General features: G+C 35.6%; 1 protein-coding gene across 4 annotated transcripts in view; it reads right to left on the reverse strand.

Annotated features, from left to right (window-relative positions):
- The window catches only part of SSH2 (slingshot protein phosphatase 2), a 235,283-nt gene that overhangs the window by 120,215 nt on the left and 89,457 nt on the right, over nt 1-25,611 (reverse strand). For 2 of the 4 annotated variants that reach the window (XM_072747905.1, XM_072747904.1), the window contains 2 exons: nt 19,990-20,033; nt 13,153-13,187 (listed from right to left, as the gene is read on the reverse strand). In XM_072747905.1, coding sequence (XP_072604006.1) covers nt 13,153-13,187; nt 19,990-20,010 — 56 coding nt within the window. In that variant the 5' untranslated portion in view covers nt 20,011-20,033. The remainder of the gene's footprint in view (nt 1-13,152; nt 13,188-19,989; nt 20,034-25,611) is intronic. The other 2 variants (XM_072747902.1, XM_072747903.1) reach the window with 1 other exon arrangement.

Genomic DNA, 25,611 nt, shown 5'->3' on the forward strand with positions numbered 1-25,611 from the left:
TGCCCCCTCCCACATAAATAAATCTTAAAAAAAAAAAGAATCTGTGTGTTTGTTTTAAAAACTGTTGGTGGCCATTGCATTTCTTATCATAATTGTATAATGTAAGTAAGTATTATGTAAACTCAATTACATGAGTTCAAAAATAAAAAGTTATTATTTCTAAGTATATAAACTCATGTTTTTGAAAAACCTAAATAAAGGCTAATTACTTTAAAAACTGCTGTTAAGTGCAGCCCAGGTGGCTCAGTGGTTTGGTGCCACCTTCGGCCCAGGTGTGATCCTGGAGACCCGGGATCGAGTCCTGCATCCAGCTCCCTGCATGGAGCCTGCTTCTCCCTCTGCATGTGTCTGTGCTTCTCTCTCTCTGTGTCTCAAATGAATGAATGAATGAATGAATGAATGAATGAATCTATCTTTAAAAAAAAAACAACAAAAACTGCTGTTTAATTAGGTGTGGCTAAGCAGGCTGTAAAAGACTAAAGGAAAGTTCTAAATTCCTAGTAGGATTCTGTGTTCAACTGTCTTCACAATTATCTCTGTAAGTCCTCACTCTAAAGAAATCAAAACAGGAAACTAAAGACAATGCTTGCATGATGGTTGGATTATACAAGCAAAACTAGAAATCAGAGTATCAGAAAACCAGGACAATCCACATCTCATCTAATTCTAAAATCCAGATTCGTCACCAATACTCAAAAAGCACCCAATAAAAGTTTACATGATAGGGGCACTTGGGTAGCTCAGATGGTTGATCTCAGCTTGGGTCTTGATCTCAGGGTCATGAGTTCAAGCCCCATAGTGGGCTCCATGCCCCCCCCGCCGCCGCCCTCCCCACGTTTATAAGATAAATGAATGAAAAGAGAAAACTCTTCATGGGAGGTGATATGAAATAAACTTTAAAGGATGAATGGGATGTTACTAGACAGAAAAATGATTGGAAAGGGCATTCTAGAAGGGGATAGGAAAGGCATTAGTTAGAGTGAAGATATACTCAGTTTGAATTTGAGTTTGGAGCTGTATGATTTGAGCAAGTCACTAATCTCTTTGGGTCTCAGTTTCCTCATCTGAAAAATGGACAATAATTCTCTGGAACTGTTAATAGGATTGAATGAGATAATAAATATAAAGCATTAATTTGGTGCTTGAAGGCATATATAAGTTAGCTGTAGGAGAATAAAAGGTATGCTTAGGGAAGAGCACATAGTTCTTTAGGGCCTGAATAAAGGGTGTAAAGTTGAGTGGTAATAGGTAAGGCTGGAAGGTTGAACTGGGTTCAGTGTTTATTTTATTTATTTTTATTTATTTTTAAGATTTTATTTATTTATTCATGAGAGACACAGAGAGAGAGAGAGAGAGAGAGAGAGGCAGAGACAGGCAGAGGGAGAAGCAGGCTCCATGCAGGGAGCCCGAAGTGGGACTCGATCCTGGGTCTCCAGGATCAGGTCCTGGGCTGAAGGCGGCGCTAAACTGCTGAGCCACCCGGGCTGCCTGGGTTCGGTGTTTAAAATGCCATACCAAAGCCTAGACCATCCTATAAGCAATGGAGAATAATGAGTGGCTTTAAATTGTAAAGTGACATGACTAAATCTGAGTCATGCCTGAAGGTAGATGAAGGATATATCAGCATGAGGATCAGTTAGATGCAAAGGGATTATATAGGAGGCAATAATTCCTTTTTTAAAAGATTTTATTTATTTATTCATGAGAGATACGCAGAGAGAGAGAGAGAAAGAGAGAGAGAGGCAGAGACACAGGCAGAAGGAGAAGCAAGCTCCATGCAGGGAGCCCGACGTGGGACCTGATCCCGGGTCTCCAGAATCAGGCCCTGGGCTGAAGCTGGCACTAAACCACTGAGCCACCTGGGCTGCCCAGGAGGCAATAATTCAAGGAAGAAAAGGGCCTAGACTAAAGCTGAGGCAGAAATTATAAGCAGAAAAGGAAAAATCTGAGATAAAAATACATATATTTTATGTAACCCCTCTGCCCTTGATTCTATAAATACAGAATTAAAGTCCTTTATAAAGCTATTAACATAAATCCTGCCACTAAAATAAATTCTGTATTATATTATACAAGCTTTTAAAATTTGATTAAAATAGGTTTTGCCAAATGGTAGTGAATACCCAGATTATAAAGCTTGTAGTATCATCACAGAATAAAAGGATCAGTCTGTCCAAATCCACCTTAACCTGTTGCTTACTATTCTTACTTGGATATTTATTCAAGAAGTTATTTTCATGGTGTGGGAGGAGGGAGGATGGGTGAAATAGGTGAAAGAGATTAAGAGTACATTTATAATGATGACAAACACTGAGTAATGTACAGAGTTGTTGAATCACTACATTGTACACCTGAAACTAATATAGCACTGTAAATTAATATGCTGGAATTAAAGAAAAAGAAGTTATTTTCTCTAATTAAAATTTTTTTTTATCTGTACTAATTCCTTGTTTCAGTCTATAACCTTGTTATATTCTTTCATCAGGAAGAGGTTAAGAGGCAGAAGTGACCTTGGGCTTTATTGAATAGCGGGGGGTAGGGTAGAGTCAGGGATACATATGAAGTTTCTAGCTTAAACTAGTAAGTGGATTGTGGGATCCTTAATAAGAAGAGGAAGAAACTTTGTAAGAGAAATTTCATATATACAATAAAGACAATCAGAGGACATACAAGAGACTGTAGGCAGTTAGAAATAAGAATTTAAAGCTCAAAAAGAAATCTGAGGTGAATACATAAATTTGAAAGTTCTTGGCACATGGGCATGAAGAATGGGATGTATGAGTTCACCAAAGGACAACATACAGAGCAGAGAATAGGAAGCCATCAACACTTTTGAAATTTTATGCAAAATTAAGTTGTATGCACACATTTTTCTTTTGAAAAGGTCTAGCATTTCAAATGATTCCATCTGTGTTCCCCAAAAGATTGAAAATGTTGCTCTAAAGTAAAAGAGAGGTTACGATGATTTCTTGGGGAAAAATTAACTTTTAAGAGATGAACAGAGGTAGACTTGCTGGAGAAACCAACTGGGAGGCTGTGGGCAGGGGATATAAGGGAACCAGGAAAGAATGATGAAAAGCAAGCCAAAGAAGGTCAGAACTGCAGAGAGGAAAGGTCCATGGTGCCATTTAAGACAGGAACCAAAAAATATTCACTGGTGATCCTAACAAAAGCAGCAGTTTGAGTGGCAGAAGGGGTAAAAGATAGGTTTCATGGGTTAAAGAGTGAATGGGAGCAGACAAAGGATGCAATATAAATGTATCCTAAATCTAAATGTAGACCATCCTTTCAAGAAATCAAAATAAAATTGTAATTTGAGATGAAAACAAGGTTATAGAATATTTTAAAATCATATTTTAATTTATTTTAGCCTGATAAAGATCAACCACATTGATAAGATGAAGGAAACAAGCCAGTTGAGAAAGGTAAAATATTTATTTAATTTGATGACAAAGTAGGATACTGTCACAATAATTGATCTTGTTATGCAAACATTTTTAACTTAAAGAATATAATATTAAAGAGTCTAAACTCCAAGAAACCACTAGAATTTTTTTTTAAGATTTTATTTATTTATCCATGAGAGACATAGAGAGAGAGGCAGAGACATAGGCAGAGGGGAGAAGCAGGCTCCCCGTGGGGAGCCTGATGTGGGACTTGATCCCAGGATCCGGGGATCATGACCTGAGCCAAAGGCAGACGCTTAACCAGTGAGCCACCCAGGTACATCCCCCACAGAATGTTTTACGACTATTAGAATATTTTGCAGAGTCACACTTTCCAAAATGTATTCACATACTTGAACCTCAATGATCCATGTCAAGTTGGCTTGTCAGCTATTTTCCAGAAATTTCTAGAGCGACAAATCTAATTGTGTTGTATGTGTATGTGTTTTAAGAATAATTTAATCTTTCATTCTTGACATATGTTTCTTATATGAAGAGATCTGTATAGGTTCATTTTCTGCCCCTTTCCCTTTGCCTAAGAGCAGATGCACAGTGATAATTGTGTTAAGATAATGGCTCACCCCCTCCCTTGGCAATCTCAACCAAATCTCTTAGTTTATAATATTATTATTATTGGAATCCTGCTAAGTAATCCTGACCTTCTCAATTCCAGGCCAGTTCCTAGGACAACCTACCTGCATGTTATAAGGCATTTAGAGTACAATACATCCCTAAATAAACTACAGTGTATATAAAAAACCAAAACAGTATGTGTGGGGGAGGGAGAATTCAGTTAATAAACTTTGCGTGGTAGAATCTGGTACTTTAAAAACTGAACACCGGCATAGTGACCTTATCTAAGGAACTTGGAATTTCATATGTAACTTCCAGCCAACAGGTTACTTAAAACAATAACAAAAACAACCACCATGCCCTTTTCTCAAACACAGATAAATCTCCAATTTAAAAATAGTAACACACATGAACTTCCTATTGGCATAATATTTTTACATGTAATTTACATGCAATCTTCTCATATATGCCTTTCTTATCTTATACATGGCCTATATTTTCCTGTTCCAGAGGATACAATATTTTATATGGCTAAAGATGTAGCAGCAATATATATGTAAGAGTAATGTATATATGTTAGGGCATCCTTTTTTATAGAAAGCCCAAAGTTTGGTTTTCTTAAAATTCTTAAAATTTGGCATTCCATAGAGTTCATATACCAACCTAACACAATCACCATTAAACTCAGTTGAATATTAAAAGTGATTTTGATTATGTGTTCCAGCTGTTAAGAGGAGGGATAGTTAAAACAAAACAAAACAAAACAAAACAAAACAAAACAAAACACTTTGTCCTGCTGGGTATATTTTAACTTATTTGAAAAAAGCTTTAACCTTAAAATCAACTGCTCTTATTCCCTCTCTCAGGAACTAGGCTATAGTGATTTTGAAGGTTTCTGAAATATGTACTGTAAAGATTTATTTATTACGGACAAAAAATTATGATCCTAATTTGAGAAGAACTCAGTTTATAATGATAAAAAGGAAAAACAGTAAAAATAATGCTAATAGTTACTATTCCTTGAGTGCTTATTATTGTGATAGGCATTTGGCCTTCATATTTTATGAAACTACTTATGAAAAACTGTAAAAGATTCTTGTTTCTATTATAGAGTTAAGTAAACAGGCTCAAAGAGGCTAAAGATATTTTCCCAAAGCCTGAAAATGGATGAGAAGTATGGTTCTTCTTTATTCATTACTTCTACCAAAAGTTATTGAGTACTTTATATGCGCCAGAATTCAAGGATACAATCATGAACAAGACAGAGATTCTTTCTGTCCTTACTCAGTGGTAAGTGGCAAGAACAGACAACAAGTCATATATAACAGTGGTGGAAGTGTTGTAAAAGGGAAGCAGAGAATTCTGTTAGTGCATGAAGTGGGAATTTTTCTACTGAAGAGTATGGATTGTTGTAAGCAAAGATGGCTCACAACCAATCATGTGTTTTAAACAGTTTCTAAATTTCCTGACTTTTTGTTTGGTGTTTCAGCAGAACAGCTGTTTTAGGGCTCGGCTAGGTAATCAATAACAGGTCCTTTCTTCTTTCTCCAAATGACTGCCTGGCTTGGGGAAATTCCCAGTGAATAATTAACACCAGAATAGTCTGCCAGTTATGTTTATTAATATATTTTTCTGCCTCAGGACAGTGGAATAGTAGTGAGTCAGAGAAGCACATAGATGTGCCTCTGCTTAATATTCATTGAATGAATAAAACAAGATGATTAGTACCTTTAAATAGGGATTTCTAAATATCATCCAATGGCTGTGACTTTAGGTTATCATCCAGGCTAAATCAGATTTGAACTACTGACCCAGAGATGGGAAATTCCCATTTCTAATTTAATACTAGATTTGTAACTAAATAAGAATTTTATTGGTATCTAAAGTCTGTCAACTTCTTGTTTTCCTCAGTAAATAATCTTAATACTATATAATATAGGGATCCCTGGGTGGCGCAGCGGTTTGGCGCCTGCCTTTGGCCCAGGGCGCGATCCTGGAGACCCGGGATCGAATCCCACGTCGGGCTCCTGGTGCATGGAGCCTGCTTCTCCCTCTGCCTGTGTCTCTGCCTCTCTCTATCTCTCTGTGACTATCATAAATAAATAAAAATTAAAAAAAAATACTATATAATATAAAGGGTGTCGGTCAAAAAACAGAGTTAGAGAAATGGGGCTGTGAGTTTGTGAAATTAAAATGGAAAAGAATTTAGACAAGTCTAGTGAAAACGTACTACCAGTTTACATCTTGCTGTAATACTGGGTGCTTAATATTTGGTAAGGCTTTCCTATACGTTATTTTGCTTTTTTAACAGACCTAAAGGATAGATAGGCAGATGTTATACTCATTTTTCAGAAGAGGGAATTGAAGCTTAGCATAGTAAGAGGTGAGACAGGACTAAAATTAGGTCTTCTTACTGTTTGTTCACTGCCTTCTCCCTCTATTACACTGCTGGATACCCATGCTTTCCTTGATGACCCCTTTGTATATATAAAAAGAAAATAAAACTGTAGACTTAGAGTCTTATCTAACTAGACAGGAAGTCTAAAACAAACTAATTTTTATAGCAATAATATTATAATGAAGATAGAAAAATCATAATGTGGTCCATTCCAGACCATTACATCAGTATGATAGAAATTGTAATGCCTATAATTTATATACATTTATATATGTTTCTACTTTAATTCAATTTGAAGAACAGATGCTGCTCTGGGATAAATTTTTACTTTTACGTGGGAAATTTTTTGTTTTACAGAAATGTTTTTCGGAAGATAAAAATATGGCAAACATTTTGGGACACCTGCGTGGCTCAGTGGTTGAGTGTCTTCCTTTGGCTCAGGTCGTGGTCCTGGGGTCCCGGGATGGAGTTCCCACATCAGGCTCCCAAGGGAGCCTGCTCCTCTCTCTGCCTGTCTCTCTGTCTCTGTCTCTGTGTATCTCTCATGAATAAATAAATAATATCTTAAAAAATATATGGCAAACATTTTGAAGTACCTTTTCAGAAGACTAATATTCTATAAATAATACTAATATTCAACATATTAGTTCTTGTAAATTCTCTTTAATTTCACTTTGTAAAAATTCTCTATCAGAAGGTTTAGAGCATCTTTTGAGATAATTAAATGTGAATGTTGAAGTGATATGGAATTTGATGATGTGGCAATTTGAGAGTTCATTTGGGTTATAAAGGAAATCTTTCTGTAGTATCTATTTCCTTTAAAATATATCTAAAACTAAACATACACTATATATATATATTTCTTACCCTGAAATATTTTTATTTGTATGTATATATATATGCATGTGCACACACACACACACACACGTATGTGTGCATGTTTCAAGAAAAATCATGTAAATCAGGAGTTCCTACAGTTAAAATTGTTTAAATCCACAAGCATAAGAATATAAGAAAAAAAAAAGCTTGACCTTATACTGAACTCAGCAGTTCTGAATTTAAGTATACAGAATAAAACTTCCCTAATAGCCTCTTATCCTTTCATCCAAAACAAATAACTTGAAGAGAACAAGAAGTAAAGTATATTAACTTTATTAATTTTTTTAAAGCCCCCTGAATATTTCCTGGAGGAAGATGATCCAATGGAAAAAAAGATAGTCTCTTTAACAAATGGTGTTGGGAAAATTGGACAGCCACATGCAAAAGGGTGAAACTGGACTATTCCCTTACACCATACACAAAAATTGACTCAAAATGGATAAAAGACCTAAATGTGAGACAGGAATCTATCAAAATCCCAGAGAACACAGGCAGCAACTGCTGTGACCTTGGTCGTGACCTTGGCCATGGCAACTTTTTGTTAGACACACCTCCAAAAGCAAGGAAAACAAAGGCAAAAATGAACTATTGGGACTTCATCAAGATAAAAAGCTTTTGCATAGCAAAGAAACAATCGAGAAAACCAAATGGAGAAGATATTTACAAATGTCTTATCAGATAAAGGGCTAGTATCCAAATTCTATAAAGAACTTATCAAACTCAACACTCAAAGAACAAATAATCCAATCAAGAAATGGGCAGAAGACATGAAGAGACATTCTCCAAAGAAAACGAAAGGGCCAAGAGACACATGAAAAAATGCTCAACATCACTTGACATTAGGGAAATTCAAATCAAAACTACAATGAGATACCACCTTGCACCAGTCAGAATGGCTAAAATGAACAAGTCAGGAAACAACAGATATTGGCAAGGATGCAGAGAAAGGGGAACCCTCTTACACTGTTGGTTGGAATGCAAGCTGGTGGAGCCACTCTGGAAAACAGTATGGAGGTTCCTTAAGAAGTTGAAAATAGAGCTATCCTATGACCCAGCAATTGCACTACTGGTTATTTACCCCAAAGATACAAATGTAGGTGATCTGAAGGGGTACTTGCACCCTGATGTTTATAGCAGAAATGTCCACAATAGCCAATGGAAAGAGTGCAGATGTCCATCGACAGATGAATGGATAAAGAAGATTTATGTGTATATGTGTATGTATGTATGTGTGTACACACACACACACACACACACACAAAACATGAGACTCTTAATCACAGGAAACAAACTGAGGGTTGCTGGAGGGGAGGGGAGTGCGGGGATGGTGTAATTGGGTGATAGACATTAAGGAGGGCATGTGATATAATGAGCACTAGATATTATATAAGACTGATGGGGGTGCCTGGGAGGCTGGTGGCAGTTAAACATCTGCCTTGGGCTCAGGTCATGATCCCAGAGTCCTGGGATCAAGCCCCATGTGGGGCTCCCTGATCAGTGGGGAACCTGCTCCTCCATCCTCTGCCTGCACTCCCCTGCTTGTGTTCTGTCAAATAAATCAATTAAATTAAATTAAAAGTCTTAAAAAAAAAAAAGACTGATGAATCACTGACCTCTGCCTCTGAAACGAATAATACCTTATGTGTTAATTGAATTTAAATAAAAAAATAAAAACTAAAAAAGAGAATATGATAAAATTTCAGAAGAAGAACTAAAAGAAATGGAAATAAATAATCTACCAGATAAAGTTCAAAGTAGTGGCCATAAAAAATCTCATGGAACTCAGGAGAAAAATGAATGAACATAGCAAGAATTTCAACAAAGAAACAGAAAATATAAAAAGAGTCAATCAGAGCTGAAGAATTCAGTACTGAAATGAAAACTACACTAGAGCAATCAACAGCAGATCAAAATGTAGAATGGATCAGCAATCTGGAAGACAGGGTAACAGAAATCACCCAATAAGAAGAGCAAAAAGAAAAAAGAATTTTATTTTAAAAGATTTTATTTATTTATTCATGAGAGACACACACACACAGAGGCAGAGACACAAGAAGAAGGAGAAGCAGGCTCCATGCCCAGAGCCCCATGTGGAACTTGATCCCAGGACTCTGGGATCATGCCCCAAGCCAAAGGCAGATGACTTAACTGCTAAGTCACCCAGGTGTCCCAGAAAAAAGAATTTTTAAAAATGAGATGAAAGGATCTCTGGAACAATATCAAACATACAAACATTTGAATTATAGAGGCCTCAAAAGGAGAAAAGAGGGAGAGAAAGGGAGAGAAAAACTATTTGAAGAAATAATTGCTGAAAATGTAGCTAACCTGGTGAAGGAAACAGACATCCAGTTTCAGGAAGCAAAAAAAGTCCCCAGTAAGATGAACCCAAAGAGACCCACATCAACACACATTATCATCAAAGCACCATCAGTTAGAGAGAGAATCTTAAAATCAGTAAGAGAAAAAACAACTACTTAAGTACAAAGGAACTCCCATAAGATTATCAATTGATTTGTCAGCACAAACTTTACAGCCAGAAGTAACACAATATATTGAAAATGCTAAAAGGAAAAAACTTCCAACCAAGAGTATGCTACCCAAAAAGGTTATATCTCAGAATTAAAGGAGAGATAAGGAATTTCCCAGGAAAGCCAAAGACAAAGGAATTCATCAACACCAAACTGGCCCTATAATAAATATTAAAGAGGCTTCTTTATTTTATTTTTTTTTAAAGATTTTATTTTATTTTTGTTTTATTTTTTTATTTTTATTTTTTAATGATAGTCACAGAGAGAGAGAGAGAGGCAGAGACACAGGCAGAGGGAGAAGCAGGCTCCATGCACTGGGAGCCTGACGTGGGATTTGATCCCGGGTCTCCAGGATCGTGCCCTGGGCCAAAGGCAGGCGCTAAACCGCTGCGCCACCCAGGGATCCCTAAAGAGGCTTCTTTAAATGGAAAAGAAAAGTACATAACTAGAAATAAGAAAATTATCAAAGAAAAAAATCTCATCGGTAAAAGTAAATGTATAGGAAAAGGTGGTGGATCAACCACCTACATAGCTAGTATTAAAGTTAAATACTAAATTCTTAAAATCATCCAGATCTATAATAATTAGTCAAAGCATACACAAAATAATAAGATGTAAAATGTGACATCAAAAACATAAAAGATGGGGAGGGAGGAAGTAACAATGCAGTGCTTTTAAAATGTATCCTAAGAGGAAAGTTTATAGCAACTTAGGACCACTTCAAGAAACAAGAAAAATCTCAACACAACAATGTACGATTACACTTAAGGGAACTAGAGAAAGAACAAAACCCAAAGCTAGTTCAAGGGAGGAAAGAATAAAGAGAGTGAAAATTAATGACACCGAGACTGAAGTAAAAAAAATAGAAAACATCAATATAAGTAGGAAGCAGTTCTCTGAAAAAAAAAAAAAAAAAAGAAGAAGAAGAAAATTGATGAGCTTTTAGTTAGGGAGGAAAGAATAAAGAGAGTGAAAATAAATGATACCAAGACTAAAGTAAAAAAAAAAATAGAAAACATTAATACAAGTAGGAAGCAGTTCTGTGAAAAAAAAAAGAAAAGTGATGAGCTTTTAGTCAGATTCATCAAGAAAAAGAGAGGACTCAAATAAATAAAATCAGAAATGAAAAGAAGTTATAATTGATACCACAGAAATACAAAGAATTGTAAGAAACTAATACAAACAATTATATGACAACAAATGGGACACCTAGAAAAACATATAAATTCCTAGAAACATATAATCTTTCAAGACTAAATCAAGAAGAAACAGAAAATCTGAATAGACTGATTACTAGTAATGAAATTGAGCCAATAATCAAAGAATTTCCAACAAACAAAAGCCTAAAACCAGACAACTTCACAGGTGAATTCTATCATTTATGGAAGAGTTCATACCTATCCTTCTCAAACTATTCCAAAAAACTAAAGAGGAGAAATACTTCCAAAATCATTCTATAAGACCAGCACTAGCCTAATACCAAAACCCAAAGATATCACACGCTAAAAAAACTACAAGCCAATATCCCTGATGAATATAGATGCAAAAATCCCTAACAAAATATTAGCAAGCTGAATTCAACAATACATTGGAAAAGTCATACACTATAATCAAGTGGGATTTATTCTGAGAACACAAGGATGGTTCAATATCCACAAAATCAATGATACACCACATTAACAAAAAGAAGGATAAAAAATCATATAATCATGTCAATAAATGCCGAAAAGCATTTGATAAATTTCAACATCCATTTATGATAAAAACTCTCAACAAAGTAGGTATAGAGGGAACATACTTTAACACAATAAAGGCCACTATGACAAACCCACAGCTAACATCATATCCAATGGTGAAAAGCTGAAAGCTTTCCCTTTAAGATCAGGAATAAGACAAGAATGTCCATTCTTGCCACTATTATTCTACATAGTATCAGACATAGCAATCAGACAAGAAAAAGAATAAGACATCTAAAAAGGATGTCTTGGAAAGGGAGAAGTAACACTGTCATTATTTGCAGAGTAAATGGTACTACATATAGAAAACCCTAAAGACACCACCCCAAAATTATTACTAATAAATTAATTCAGTAAAGTTGCAGGATATGAACTCAGTATACATAAATCTGTTCCATTTCTATACACTAATAACGAACTATCAGAGAGTAATATTAAGAAAACCACCTTGTTTCTGATTACATTAATAAGAATAAAATACCTAGGGGTAAATTTAACCAAAGAGATGAAAGATCTATACTCTGGAAAACATGACATTGATTTAAAAAAAAAATGAAGTTGACACAAATAAATGGAAAGATAAACTATGCTCATGGACTGGAAGAATTAATGTTATTAAAATGTCCATACCACTCAAAGCAATCTACAGATTCAACACAATCTCTATCAAAACACCAATGGCAATTTTTCATAGAACTAGAACAAGTAATCCTAAAATCTGTATGGAACCACAAAAGGCTCTGAATAACCAAAGCAATCTTGAGAAAGAACAAAGCTGAGGTATAACATTCCATGAATTCAAACTATACGACAAAGTAATCAAAACAGTAATGATACTGACATAAAAATAGACATATATTTCAATGGAACAGAATAGAGTCTAGAAATAAACCCACAATTAGAAAATTAATCTTTGACAAAAGAGGTAAGAATATGCAATAGAAAAAAGACCATCTCTTTCATAAATAGTATTGGGGAAACTGGACAGTTTACATGCAAAAGAATGAAACTGGACCAATTTTTACACCATAAACAAAAATAAACTTAAAGTGGATTGAATACCTAAATGTGAGACCTGAAAACTTAAAACTCCTGGAAGAAAACAGAGGCAGTATGCTTTCAGACATTGGTCTGAGCAACGTTTTTTGTATCTGTCTCCTCAGGGCAACAAAAGCAAAAATAAACAAATGGGACTGCATCAAACTGAAAAGTTTTTGCACAGGGAAAGAAATCATCAACAAAATGAAACGCAACTTACTGAATGGGAGAAGATATTTGAAAATGACATAATCAATACATGGTTAATATCCTATTTATATAGATGACTAGACATTTTTCCAAAGACACATAGATGGCCAACAAATGTATGAAAAGACACTCAACATCACTCATGATCAGGGAAATTGCAAATCAATCACAGATATCAACTCACACCTGTCAGAATGGCTAATATCCAAAAGACAAGAAATAACAAGTATCGGTGAGGATGTGGAGAAAAAGGACTTGTGCAGTGTTGGTGGGAATGCAAAATGGTGTAGCTACTATGGAAAGTAGTATGGAGGTTCCTTAAAAAATTAAAAAAATAGAACTACCATATGATCCAGCAATTCCACTTCTGGGTATTTATCTGAAAAAAACAAAAACACAAATTCGAAAAGATATATATATCCCTATGTTCAGCACAAGAAACAGAGTTAATAATATTTCAACAACTTGAATGGTGACAGTACAGTATGGTGTTCCTCCCTACGAGGAACACAATATATATTTGTATATACTATATTTTGTTCATCCATTTATCTGCCAGTGGACACTTCCCCAATATCCCCCACTCCCACAATCCCTTCCCTCTGGCAACCAACAGATTGTTTCCTGTATCTATGAGTATTTCTGTTCTGTTGTTTGCTCCTTTTGTTTTTTAGATTCCACATAATAAGTGAAATTATACAGTATTTCTCTTTCTCTAACTTATTTTACTTAGCACAATACTCTCTAGTTCCATCCATGTCACAAAAAGGCAAGATTTAATTTTTTTTTTTTAAGATTTATTTATTCATGAGAGACACACAGAAAGAGGCAGAGACATAGGCAGAGGAAGAAGCAGGCTCCCTGCGAGGAACCCAACGTGGGACTTGATCCTGGACCACAGGATCACGCCCTGAGCCGAAGACAGATGCTCAACCACTGAGCCACCCAGGCATCCAGATTTCATTCTTTTTTATGGCTAAGTAATAGTTCACATATTCTACTGTATTTGTTTGTATGTATACTTATATCCATACCACATCTTCTTTACCCAGTCATCTATTGATGGACACTGAGGTTGCTTCCATTTTCTTGGCTATTCTAAATAATGCTACAGCAGACATAGGGATGTATATACCTTTTTAAATTTGTGTTTTTGTTTCCTGCCACAACTATTCACCTTAAAAAAGATGTCTTGGGATTTCAAAAATTTATTTCAGTGGTATACTTCTTTTGTTGATTTTTATTTATTGGCTTATAATTTTATTAGTTAACTCATGTAAGATAGTTGTTTATAAGTCAAATGATTAAATATTGGATGCCGTATGGTGTAGTTTTATACTCATCTTCCTGGTTGTTCACAACTAAGCAAAGTGGGTCATCACAATCAACAAAGCAATGAGTTCATAAACACGCACAAGGAAAACTGGTATTGAATGTCGCCCATTTATCTTTTTACCAAAAAGGTAATAATATACAATCTGATTTTTAGCTCTGTGATATTATGTTTTTATGTTTATCTTTTGAGAAAGACAAAGTATTGCTAGAATTGTCATAAAATGGGTACATTGTTTATGTACCCATTAAACAATAACTCTCCATTCTCCTCTTCCCCCAACCCCTGGCAATCAATACTCTACTTTCTATCTCTGAGAATATGACTACTTACTGTATGTATCTGGTATAAGTGGAAACATACAATATTATTTGGTGACTGGTTTATTTATTTTACTTAGCATCATATCCTCAAGGTTTACCCATGTTGTAACATGTGTCAGAATTTCCTTCCTTTTTAAGGCTGAGTAATATTCCATTATATGTATATACTATATTTTGTTCATCCATTTATCTGCCGGTGGACACTTGGATTGCTTCTGTCTTTTGGCTATTGTGAATAATGTGCAACGAACATGGGTATACAAATTTCTCAAAACCCTGCTTTTGACTCTTATGGGTATATACCCAGAAGTGGAATTGCTAGATCATAAATATTTTGGTTTTTTGAGGACCTATTATATTGTACCATTTTACATTCTTACCAACAGTGCACATGGGTTTCAATTTCTCCACATCCTCAACAATACTTGTTATTTTCTGTTTTTTTGGATAGTAGCCATCCGGATGCATGTGGTGATATATCTCATCTTAGTTTTGATTTGCATTTCCCTAATGATTAGTGATACTGATACTGAACATCTTTTCGTGTACTTATTGGTCATTTGTATATCTTCTTTGGAGGAATGTTCTTTACCCATTTTTTAATCGAGTTGTTCAAAGGTTAATTTTATGTGTCAATTTTGCTGGGCCACAAATTTCTGGGCCCAGAAATTTGGTTAAACATTATTCTGGGGTGTCTCTGAGGGTATTTGTGGATGAAATTAACAGCTGAATCAGTAGACTGAGTAAAACAGATGGCCCTCTCTAATGTAGGTAGGCTTCACCATTCCATTGAAGGCCTAAATAGAACAAAAGGCTGAGCAGGAAAGAATCTGCTCCCTCTGCTTGTCTTTGAGCTATGATATCAGGCTTTTCCTGATCAGACTCAGGTTCAGACTGGAAGTTATGCCATCAGCTCTCCAGGGTCTCCAACTTGTAGATATTGGGGACTTCCCAGCTTCCATAATTGTGAACAAATTCCTTATACTAAATCTATCTATTTCCTATTCTTTTTCTCTGGAAAACCTTAATACAGATTTTGGTACTAAGAAGTGGGGTGCTGCTATAATGAATACTTAAAAATGTGGAAGTGGCTTTGGAATTGAGTAATGGCTAGAGGCTGGAAGAATTCTGAGGTGCATGCTAGAAAATGATACGATTGTCATGAAGGGAGTGTTAATAGATTGTGGTGAGAGTTCAGAAAGAAAAGAGAAGGGCTGGAGAAAAAGCCCTTTATCTTCTTAAAGAATATATCAAATAATGAACAGAATGTTGGTAGAAATATGGGCAGTAAGTCCATTCTGATGAGGTCTCAGATGGAAATGAGGAACATGTTACTGGATAAGGGAGAAAAGGCAATACTTGTTATAAAGTAGCAAAGAACTTAGCTGAATTATGTTCATGTTCTAGTGTCTTATGAAAGTATAACTTGTGAGTGAGGAAATTAGATATTTAGCTCAGGAGATTTTTAAGCAAAGCACTGAAGGAACGGCTTACTTCCTCCAAACTGCCCATAGTAAAATATGAGAAGAAAGAAATGAAATAGTTGTTAAGCAAAAAGGAAACAGAACTTAGAGACTTGCAAAGTTCTCTGTCTATATTGTAAAAAATGAGAAAGCATGTTCAGAAGAGAACACTAATGGTGTGGTGATTAAGCTGGGTAGAAACCATGGACCTCTCCACAGAAACTAGGAATAGAGATGGGATTTATACCAGCCAGCTGGGACTGAAGGAAGCAAAGAAAACAAGACAGAATGAAGGGAAGTTGTGAACATACATTATCCTTCAAGAAAAGGGAAGAAGGACCCAAAGACGATTCAGAGATCATCAGGACTGCTACTCCAGCTAAAAATCCAGAGTGCAAAGCTGCCTTTACATTGGTTCTGCTGCCTAGCAGAGTGCCAGGTGGATGGGCCCTTGCAGAACACCAGATGGGTGGCACTTCAAGGGAGCCAAAGGCGCAGGACTGCTCTGCTGGGCCTTGGGGATGACACAACTCTAGGGAGTTTTGAAAACAGGACAACTGCCCCAGTGGGTCCCCAGTGCAGAATATCAAACCAAAGAGCATTTTTCTTGAGCCTTAAGATCTAATGGAATTTACCTTGCTAAGTTTTGGATTAACTTGGGGCCTGTCACATCTTCTTTCTTTCCTTTTCGGAATGGGAATGTCTTCCTAAGCTTATCTTACCACTGTGTTTTGAAATACATAGTTTACCTGGTTTCATAGTTCATAGCTGGAGAAAAATTTTGCCTCTAATCTCACCCATATCTGATTTAGATGAAATATATTTTTAAAGATTGTATTCCCTGAGCAGGGAATCTGATATGGGACTTGATCCCAGGACTCGGATCATGACCTGAGCTGAAGGCAGATGCTTAACTGAATGAGCCACCCAGGTGTCCCATATTTAGATGAGATATTTAGATGAGACTTTGGACTTCAGACTTTGGAGTTGATGCTAAAATGAGTTAAGACTTTTGGGGTTGCTGGAATGGATTTTTTTTATGTGAGAGGGGCATGAATTTTGGGGGGGAGCAAGATAGAATGTACTGAAGTGAATATTTGTGTGTTTCTTCAATGCATACATTGAAGCTCTAACCCCCAATGTGATGGTATTTAGAAATGAGAGCCTTTGGAAGGAATTTAGGGTTAGATGACGTCACAATGATGCCATGGGGCTCCCATGACAGGATTAGTGTCCACATAAGAGGAAGAGACCAGAGTACCCTCTCTCACATAGCTATATGAGGATACAGCTGTTGAAAGAAGACAGCTGTTGAAAGTCAGAAAGAAAGCTCTTACCAGGAACCAAATCTGCCAGCACCTTGATCTTGGATTTCCCTGCGTCGAATTTTAAGAAAAATCCTTTTGTTTAAGCCTCTCAGTCTATGGAATTTTGTTATAGGAGCCAGAGCTGAATAAGACAGGTTGTTCTTTTGTTGTTGTTGTGGTTGAGTTGTAAGAGTTCTTTATATATTCTGGATATTGTCCCCTTATCAGTTATATGGTTTGTAAAAATTTTGATGCAGACTAATTTATATTTGTTGCCTGTGAACATTGGTTTTTAAAGACTTCATAGTTTGGGGTAATGATATTAAATGATTACTTTTAACTTACAACTTTCCCAATAAGTAGCATTTGGTAAAGATAAGAGATAATTAATGCAACTTTTTCTTTTATTACCTGGAACCGGCATTAGTTTTAATAATATGCTGTTTACTATTTAATTCTCTACTACAAACCACAATTGAACTTGCAAACTGAAAAGATGAATTCAGGCATGCTCAATGAAATGATGCTAACTTAGTGCTGGTTTATTCTGTGATAAGTGATGGAGAATGCCAAAATAATCTGCAAACCTCTTCTATACCATCTAGATACAAATGGCATTCAACTGGCACTTAAGATGAGTTTTTTTGCTTTGAGTCAGACTAAAGTAATTAGATTTAGAAATAGCCTGGGAAATATGCTGAATGTAAGAAATTACAGCAGGTAAGTAAATTTTGATTTTTTTAAAAAATATTTTATTTATTCATAGAGACAGAGAGAGAGAGAGAGAGAGAGAGAGGGAGAGAAAAGCAGGCTCCATGCAGGGAGCCTGACGTGGGACTCGATCCCAGGTCTCCAGGATCACGCCCTGGGCTGAAGGCGGCACTAAACTGCTGAGTCACCCGGGCTGCCCAAATTTTGATTTTTTAAAAAAGATTTTATTTATTTATTCATGAGTGACATACAGAGAGAGAAGCAGAGACACAGGCAGAGGGAGAAGAAGGCTCCATGCAGGGAGCTCGACCCGGGACTGGATCCTGGGTCTCCAGGATCAGGCCCTTGGCTGAAGGTGGCACTAAACCGCTAAGCCACCCAGGCAGCCCCGTAAATTTTGATTTTTAAAAATGTGGGTGCTTCCAGGTTTTTCTTCATTTCTTCTTTGTATAAATAATCCTTTTCTTGTAAATAGAAGAGGTTTACAAATCTCCTCTGCTCGTCATATTAATGATTTATTGTGGACAACTTTAAAAACAGTGGTCTTTATGATTTAACAATTCAGGATTGTGAATGAGAGTAAACTTGCATTGCCTCATTGTTATGTAATTTTAGGAACAACAATTAACCCAGTAGATGCCAAGCCAACACATAACCCAAATTTGGGTTAATTGAAATTAACCCAAAGATCTTTACATTTGGCCTACTAGAAAATTTAGAATCTTTTGGAATCCTTTTTTCACTCTAATGGGAATAAGGTTGTGATACCTCTGGTAATCATTCAGCTAAAATTTTTTCTGGTTTCTATCTCTTAGCCCTATGCAAAAGAATGACACTTCACTGTCAGATCATCCCCAGGAGATAGTGAGAAATTAAGCTTCAAGCCTAATTTTTAAAAAAATATTTAATTTATTTATTTATGAGAGACAGAGAGAGAGAGAGAGAGAGGCAGAGACATAGGCAGAGGCAGAAGCAGGCTCCCTATAGGGAGCCTGATGTGGGACTCAATCCCAGGACCCGGGGGATCATGACATGAGCCAAAGGCAGACACTCTACCACTGAGCCACCCAGGTGCCCCCAAGCCTAACCAAGACAGGAAAAATACTGTCAATAAGTCTCAGTTACTGATGAAAAGGAACTATTTTTATATAAACTTGTAGTTTACAAGGATGGTATACAGCAACAAGGACTTGATAATCAATTCATCATTAAGGGAGCATTCCCTTTAACCAGGTTCTCCACATTGAGCATGCTTAGTGTATACTGCCTCTGTATTATTCAGAATGGCTCATGTGATTGAGTTCAAAGGATACAAGTTTGGTAGTATTTAAATGACCATCTTGAACTTACCACCAGGACTGTTCTTAGGGAATAAAGCTGATTTATAAAACCACTTAAAAAAAAAAAAACTTAAGATAACAAAAATATTATTATATACTTCCTAAATATCTCTCATAATCTTTTTGTTTTACTGGCAGCAGGTATTGGTACCCTTTTAACAACATTCCTACTACTCTTTGAGTATTCATTTTATTTGAAGGACTGGGTAAGTAACTCAGTATATCCTTTGTATTTAGGAAGTGAAATATTGACCAATCTAATTTAAATATCTATCAAAATGAATAATAAACCTAAGTACAAAACTGAAGGCTGAAATTTTCCTAAAAGGTAATGAAAAATTACTTTTTAATTAATTAATTATTTTTTAAAAAAGTTTTTAATTACTCAAGAGTCTCCAGACTTGGGTAAAATTTGGGCCAATACTGGCATATCTGCACTTTCTTAAAGCAATCTATCATTTTATGTATGTATGTGTATACGTATAATTGACATACAACATTATATTAGTTTCATGTGTACAATATAATGCAATCTACCATTTCAAATCTTTGAGTCAATAACTGGATTCTTAAAGCAATCCCATTTAGAGAGACCAATTAAGCATCTTGGAAAACCAGAATAAGCTTATCTAACAAGACTAGGAAAGAATTAGAGAAAAAACATTAACTACAGAAATGCTACAGAATGTAATACACAAACATACCTCCGGGGCTGTGACCGGCATTCCTCCTCCCCACTGTCTGCCTCCTGCATAGATAAGAAAATGATAAAAATATAATTTAAAACCTGAGGTCTCATACCATAATACCAACAATGCAATTTTACTAAGCTTTACATGTAGGACTATCTCATTCATCTTGTGCACTTGAACAAATTCTCTCCATAAATAGCAAGTTCAACTAACACAGAAGGTTGATATGTATCAGTAGAATTTATTTCTGGAAGAAATTTCAACAATAGTCTACAAACAAATTTCATTGATAACAAAATGCTAACAGTTAAAGCATTACCCCTGAAAAACAACTAAAGATGTTATGCCACTTCAAATTCAAAATGAGTGGGCATTCTGATTACCGCCAACAAATCTCATTCAGATGATCTATTAATAATTTTGATCCCCAAAGAACCTAAACAATGAGCAGCACTTCACAAAGTGCTCATGATCAAATCATGAACAGTTAACCTCAACACAATGGCTACTACTTATTGAATGTTTATAATGTGCCAGGCTCCTTGCTCAATGCTTTAAGTACAGTGTCCTACTTACAAATTCAGAAGGCTGAGGGGTGCCTGGGTGGTTCAGTTGGTTAAGTCTTGGTTTCTTTCTCTTTTTTTTCTTTTTGAATAGTTTTTCTTTTTTTCTTTTTCTTTTCTTTTCTTTTTTTTTTTTTTTAAGATTTTTATTTTATCCCTGACTCTTGGCTTCTACTCAGGTGATGATCTCGGGGTTGTGGGATGGAGCTCTGTATTGGGCTGCACACTCAGTGCGGAATCTGCTTGGGATTCTCTCTCCTTCTCCCTGTCCCTGCTGCCCTGTTCACTAGCACACACACTCTTTCAAACAAACAAACAAATAAGTAAATAAATAAAATATTTTTAAAACTCAGAAGGCTGATGGTACTATATTTCTCACTGATTCTTTTTTTTTTTTTTTTCCTCACTGATTCTAACACATACAAACAGCTTAGGATAAATATCTTCAGTCAATAAAAAAAAGCACTGAATCACAGTTTAATTGCAATATCTATTTTTTCTTAGTGGTACATAAAATAATTGAGGGTGTTATGGCAATTTAGATCCAGTGAAATATGGATTTTACAGATGAAGAAACTGAAATTCACAAAGAGGAAATACATAAGTTTCCCAAGGAAACTCATGTGGTGAAGCTAGAATTAAAAATGACAAAATACTGCCTCCCCATGCATTAAAAAAGCATATCATTTACTCCTCCCTGGCCTAGGTAGAACTTTTAAGTTATTACACAGATTTTTATGTACATAAGAATGCTGACATAAAGAAAAAGTAAGAAAAGATGTCAAAATTAATAATACTAAAGTGCTAAGTTTTTCTTTGAGTTTGCTCCCTGACATTTTATATTTGCTTTTTGGTCACTTTTTCTCTATTTGGCAAACATAAAAATTGGAGGACAAAAATAATTTCAAACAGTATGTGTACTGTCTGCCACTGAGAGCCACCTACATTTTCATGTTTATGGAACTATCCCCATTCATCTCTGTATCATTCTGTCTCCATTCCTGGTCAGCTACTATTACTTAAAATTCTACAACATTTATTCCCATTTTATTTTTATTATTTTAAAAAAGATTTTATTTATTTATTCATGAGAAACACACAGAGAGAGGCAGAGACATAGGCAGAGGGAGAAGCAGGCTCCCTGGGGGGTGCCTGATGTAGGAATTGATCCAGAACCCTAGGATCACAAACTGAGCCAAAGGCAGATGCTCAACCACTGAGCCACCCAGGTACCCTATTTTCATTATTGATTTCAGGCATGCCTATTATTTCCCACAAAGGAAAGAATATAGCAAAGAATCTACCTACAGAGAGAACAAAAGTTAAATGTCATAGTGTGCTAAACTATTGCCTAAAGGGAGGTTTTAGGTTCAGAAGTATTCACCCTTTAAGGACTGAAGAGTGTTAAAAGGAAAATAACTGATTGTCCCTAGAGTCAATAGAATCTGGAAAGTTTGCAAGAAAGAAAATGAAAAGATTCAGATAAGCAAATGTAAATGTTAGATTTTGAGGCCCAAGGGAACTATTATATATAGAAATGATTTCCTGGAATCTCATTTAACAAATAGTGCTTCCTTATGATTACTACAATTAATGAGCTCAACTTCTGATGTATTCTCATATCTTTTAATTGTATAAAAACTATATAAAGGGTATATTTAAGATAAATGTAAGTTACGAGGCACAGTAATACAATGAATACCTGTAAATACTTTTCTACTTAAGAGCTAGACTAGTACTGGGGCTCCTGGGTGGCTCAGTCAGTTGGGCATCTGACTCTTGGTTTTGGCTCAGGTCATGATATCAAGGTCCTGAGATCCAGCCCCTGTTGGGCTTTGTGCTCAGCATACAGTCTGCTTGATCATGACCTGAGCCAAAGCCAAGAGTCAGAGGCTTAGCTGACTAAGCCACCCAGATGCCCTTTTTGTGTTGTTTTAGTGGAAATATGTTTTTGTTTCTCTTGGGTAATGGGACAGATGCATGCATAATTTTGTAGGAAATTGCCAGGCCTTTTTCCAAAGTGCTTGTAACACTTTACACTTATCGACAATGTATGAAAGCTGCAATTACATTTAGCATTTTTCTTCTCCTATGGTTATTGTTTTCCATGTCCTCAGAAACTTTTGCTTACTCTTTAGTTACAAAAATACTTGATCATATATAAGGTCTATCTATGACCCATCCTGAAAAAATATTTGTATATGGTGTCAGGCAGGGGTGTGGGATGAGGTTCCTTTTTTTTCACATGGATACCTAGTTTTAAGTATCATTTGTTGAAGACTTTCCTTTCCCCATTGGATTACTTGGCCCCTTGTAAAAAATCAAATGATTGTATATGTGAGGTCTACTTTTGGGTTCTTAATTCTGTTCCATTTATCTATTTGTCAGTTTTTATGCCAGGCCCACACTATCTTGACTACTGGATTTTATAGTAAGTTTTGAAGGAAATATAAATCCTCTAACTTGATTCTTTTTCAAGATTTTGCTTTATCTTCTAGTAAGACTTTCTGTCTTGAAATCTACTTTATCTGATATTAATATAGCTGTTACACTTATTTATGCTCATGGTTTGCAAGACTTATTTTTCAGTTTCTTTATATTTTAAAGAATGTCTCTCTTTTTAGATTTTTATTTATTCATGAGAAACACACACACACAGAGGCGGAGACAGAGGCAGAGGCAGAGGGAGAAACAGGCTCCCCAGGGAGCCCAATGTGGGACTCGATCCCTGGACCCAGGATCATGTCCTGAGTTGAAGGCAGATGCTCAACGGCTGAGCCACCCAGGTATCCCTAAAGAATGTCTCTTATAAACAAACCATAACTGCATCTTGGGGTGTCTGGGTGGCATAGTCGGTTGGGTGTCTGACTCTTGGTTTCAGCTCAGGTCATGGTCTCAGGGTTGTGGGACTGAACTCCAAGTCCAACTCTGCATCTAACATGGAGGCTGCTTGAGAATCTCTCTCCCTCTTCCCTTGTCCCCTCCCCCATTCTCTTTCTCTGAAATAAATAAATCTTTTTAAAAATATAGTTGTATTTTGCTTTATCTATTGTGACAATCTTTGCCTTTTAATTATAGTGTTTAGTTCATTAACATTTAATGTAATTTGATACAATTAGATTTGGATCTACAATGTTAGTATTTATTTTCTATTTGTCACCTACATTTTCATTCCTCCTCTTCTGTCTTCTTTTGTATTATTTGAATATTTTTTAGAATTTCATTTTAATTTATTGGTTCTACCTCTTTTCATTATTTTCTATTCCACTGTCTTTTTAAAATTATGGCTTTATTCTTAAACAATATATCATTTAGTTTTGATTGTTTAAGAGCTTTAAAATTTTTATTATATATATGTGTGGTCTTGCCAATATGCTTTTTTAATACTAAGTATTAAAAGCTAACAAGATCCACCCACTTACTACATATAGCTATATTTCATTTTTACCAAGGTAAAAGACTGCATTATATGAATATAAATAACAAAGTTTATCCATTCTACTTGTATAGATTGTTCCCCATTTTTGGTGACATCAACCATGCCACTATAAACATTCTTGTACATGTCTTTTGGTCTATATGCATAAGAGTGTCAACACAGGATATATACTAAGCAATGGGATTGCAGGGTCACAGGGTAAACAAAGGTTAACATTTACAAGATAGTGCCAATTTATTTTCCAAAGTAGTTGTGCTGACTTACACTCCCACCAGGAAAGAGTGTTTTGGTTAATGTTAAATCCTAGCTACACTTGGAACCGTCATGTTTTTATTTTTTGCCAATCTAGTATTATATCTAACTATGGTCTCAATTTGCTTTGCCTTGATTATTAATAAGTATGAACAACCATTTATGTTTATGGCCTATTACTAACTTCATGCTTTTTGCCTCATACCTAAAAGGAGCAGACCAAAAGGAGGATAATTCAAATGATTTTCAGTTCTTTGATGGATTTTTTCTTTTTAAAAAAGATTTTTTATTTGAGAGAGAGTGTGTGCATGAGTAGGGGGGAGCGGCACAGGGAAAGGGATAGAGAGAATCTCAAGAAGATTCTCTGATGAGCACAGAGCCTGACATGGGGCTCAATCCCACAACCCTGAGATCATGACCTGAGCCAAAAATCGAGAGTCTGACACTTAAACCAATGAGGCACCCTACATTTTTTTTTTTTTAACCTGTGAGAATTGTGATGAAAGTATATGGAGAAGTAAAAAGCAAAAACATCCTTGATGCTTCCTTAGGAGGGCATACACAACAAAATAATTTATATCTACAGAGGTGAACAAACTAACATTTATTGAGCATCATTATGAGCCAAGTACTTTATATGTTATTTACTAAGCACCATAATTAGACTTGTTCAATGACACAATGCCAATAAACGGTATAGTTAGAATTTGAACTCAGGTCTATCTTTCTGCTATAACCAGCTTCCTCTAAACTAAGAATCTGACTTTGATACCTATATCCAAAGATAGGGAGTAGGGAGGGAGCCACAAAAGAAAGCATTTCCTTTTTCATGGCTTATAATAAAATAATACCATTGTCAACTTTCTTTTATGACTTCTACACTTTAAAATAGTGCCAAAGGAATGGAAAATTTCTTTGGCACACACAAAAAAGCAGGTCAGAGTAGTGCTTCTAATGCAAGATCCTCAACTTTTTTCTTTCTTTCTTAGATTAATATTACAATATTCAGGGCAATGAATGATTTGCTTTCCATTGCTATTACTTGGAAAAAGAGACTTAAAGAAAAAACAACTTAGTATATATCAAGGTACTGTAGGCCTTAGAGTACAATGGATTCAAAAGGAATGAAGAAAATGCTCAATTATATTTCTTTCAGTAGAATCCATTGCCACAAAAGCAAAGATAAAACACTGCTTACTCAATAAGAATAAGTCATACAGTTATCTTGAATGGTGGTATTTAAATGGTAACTAAAGGTAAAATTCTTATTATTCTATTCTAACAAGTGCATATGACAGATATAACCAACTACTCTGTCAAGTAACTTCACACCTTGTTAGGAAAAAAAAAAAAAAAGCCAAAATAGTCAACCTGCTCAGA

Source organism: Vulpes vulpes, chromosome 2 (genome assembly GCF_048418805.1).
Source record: "Vulpes vulpes isolate BD-2025 chromosome 2, VulVul3, whole genome shotgun sequence".
NCBI classification, from domain to species: domain Eukaryota; kingdom Metazoa; phylum Chordata; class Mammalia; order Carnivora; family Canidae; genus Vulpes; species Vulpes vulpes.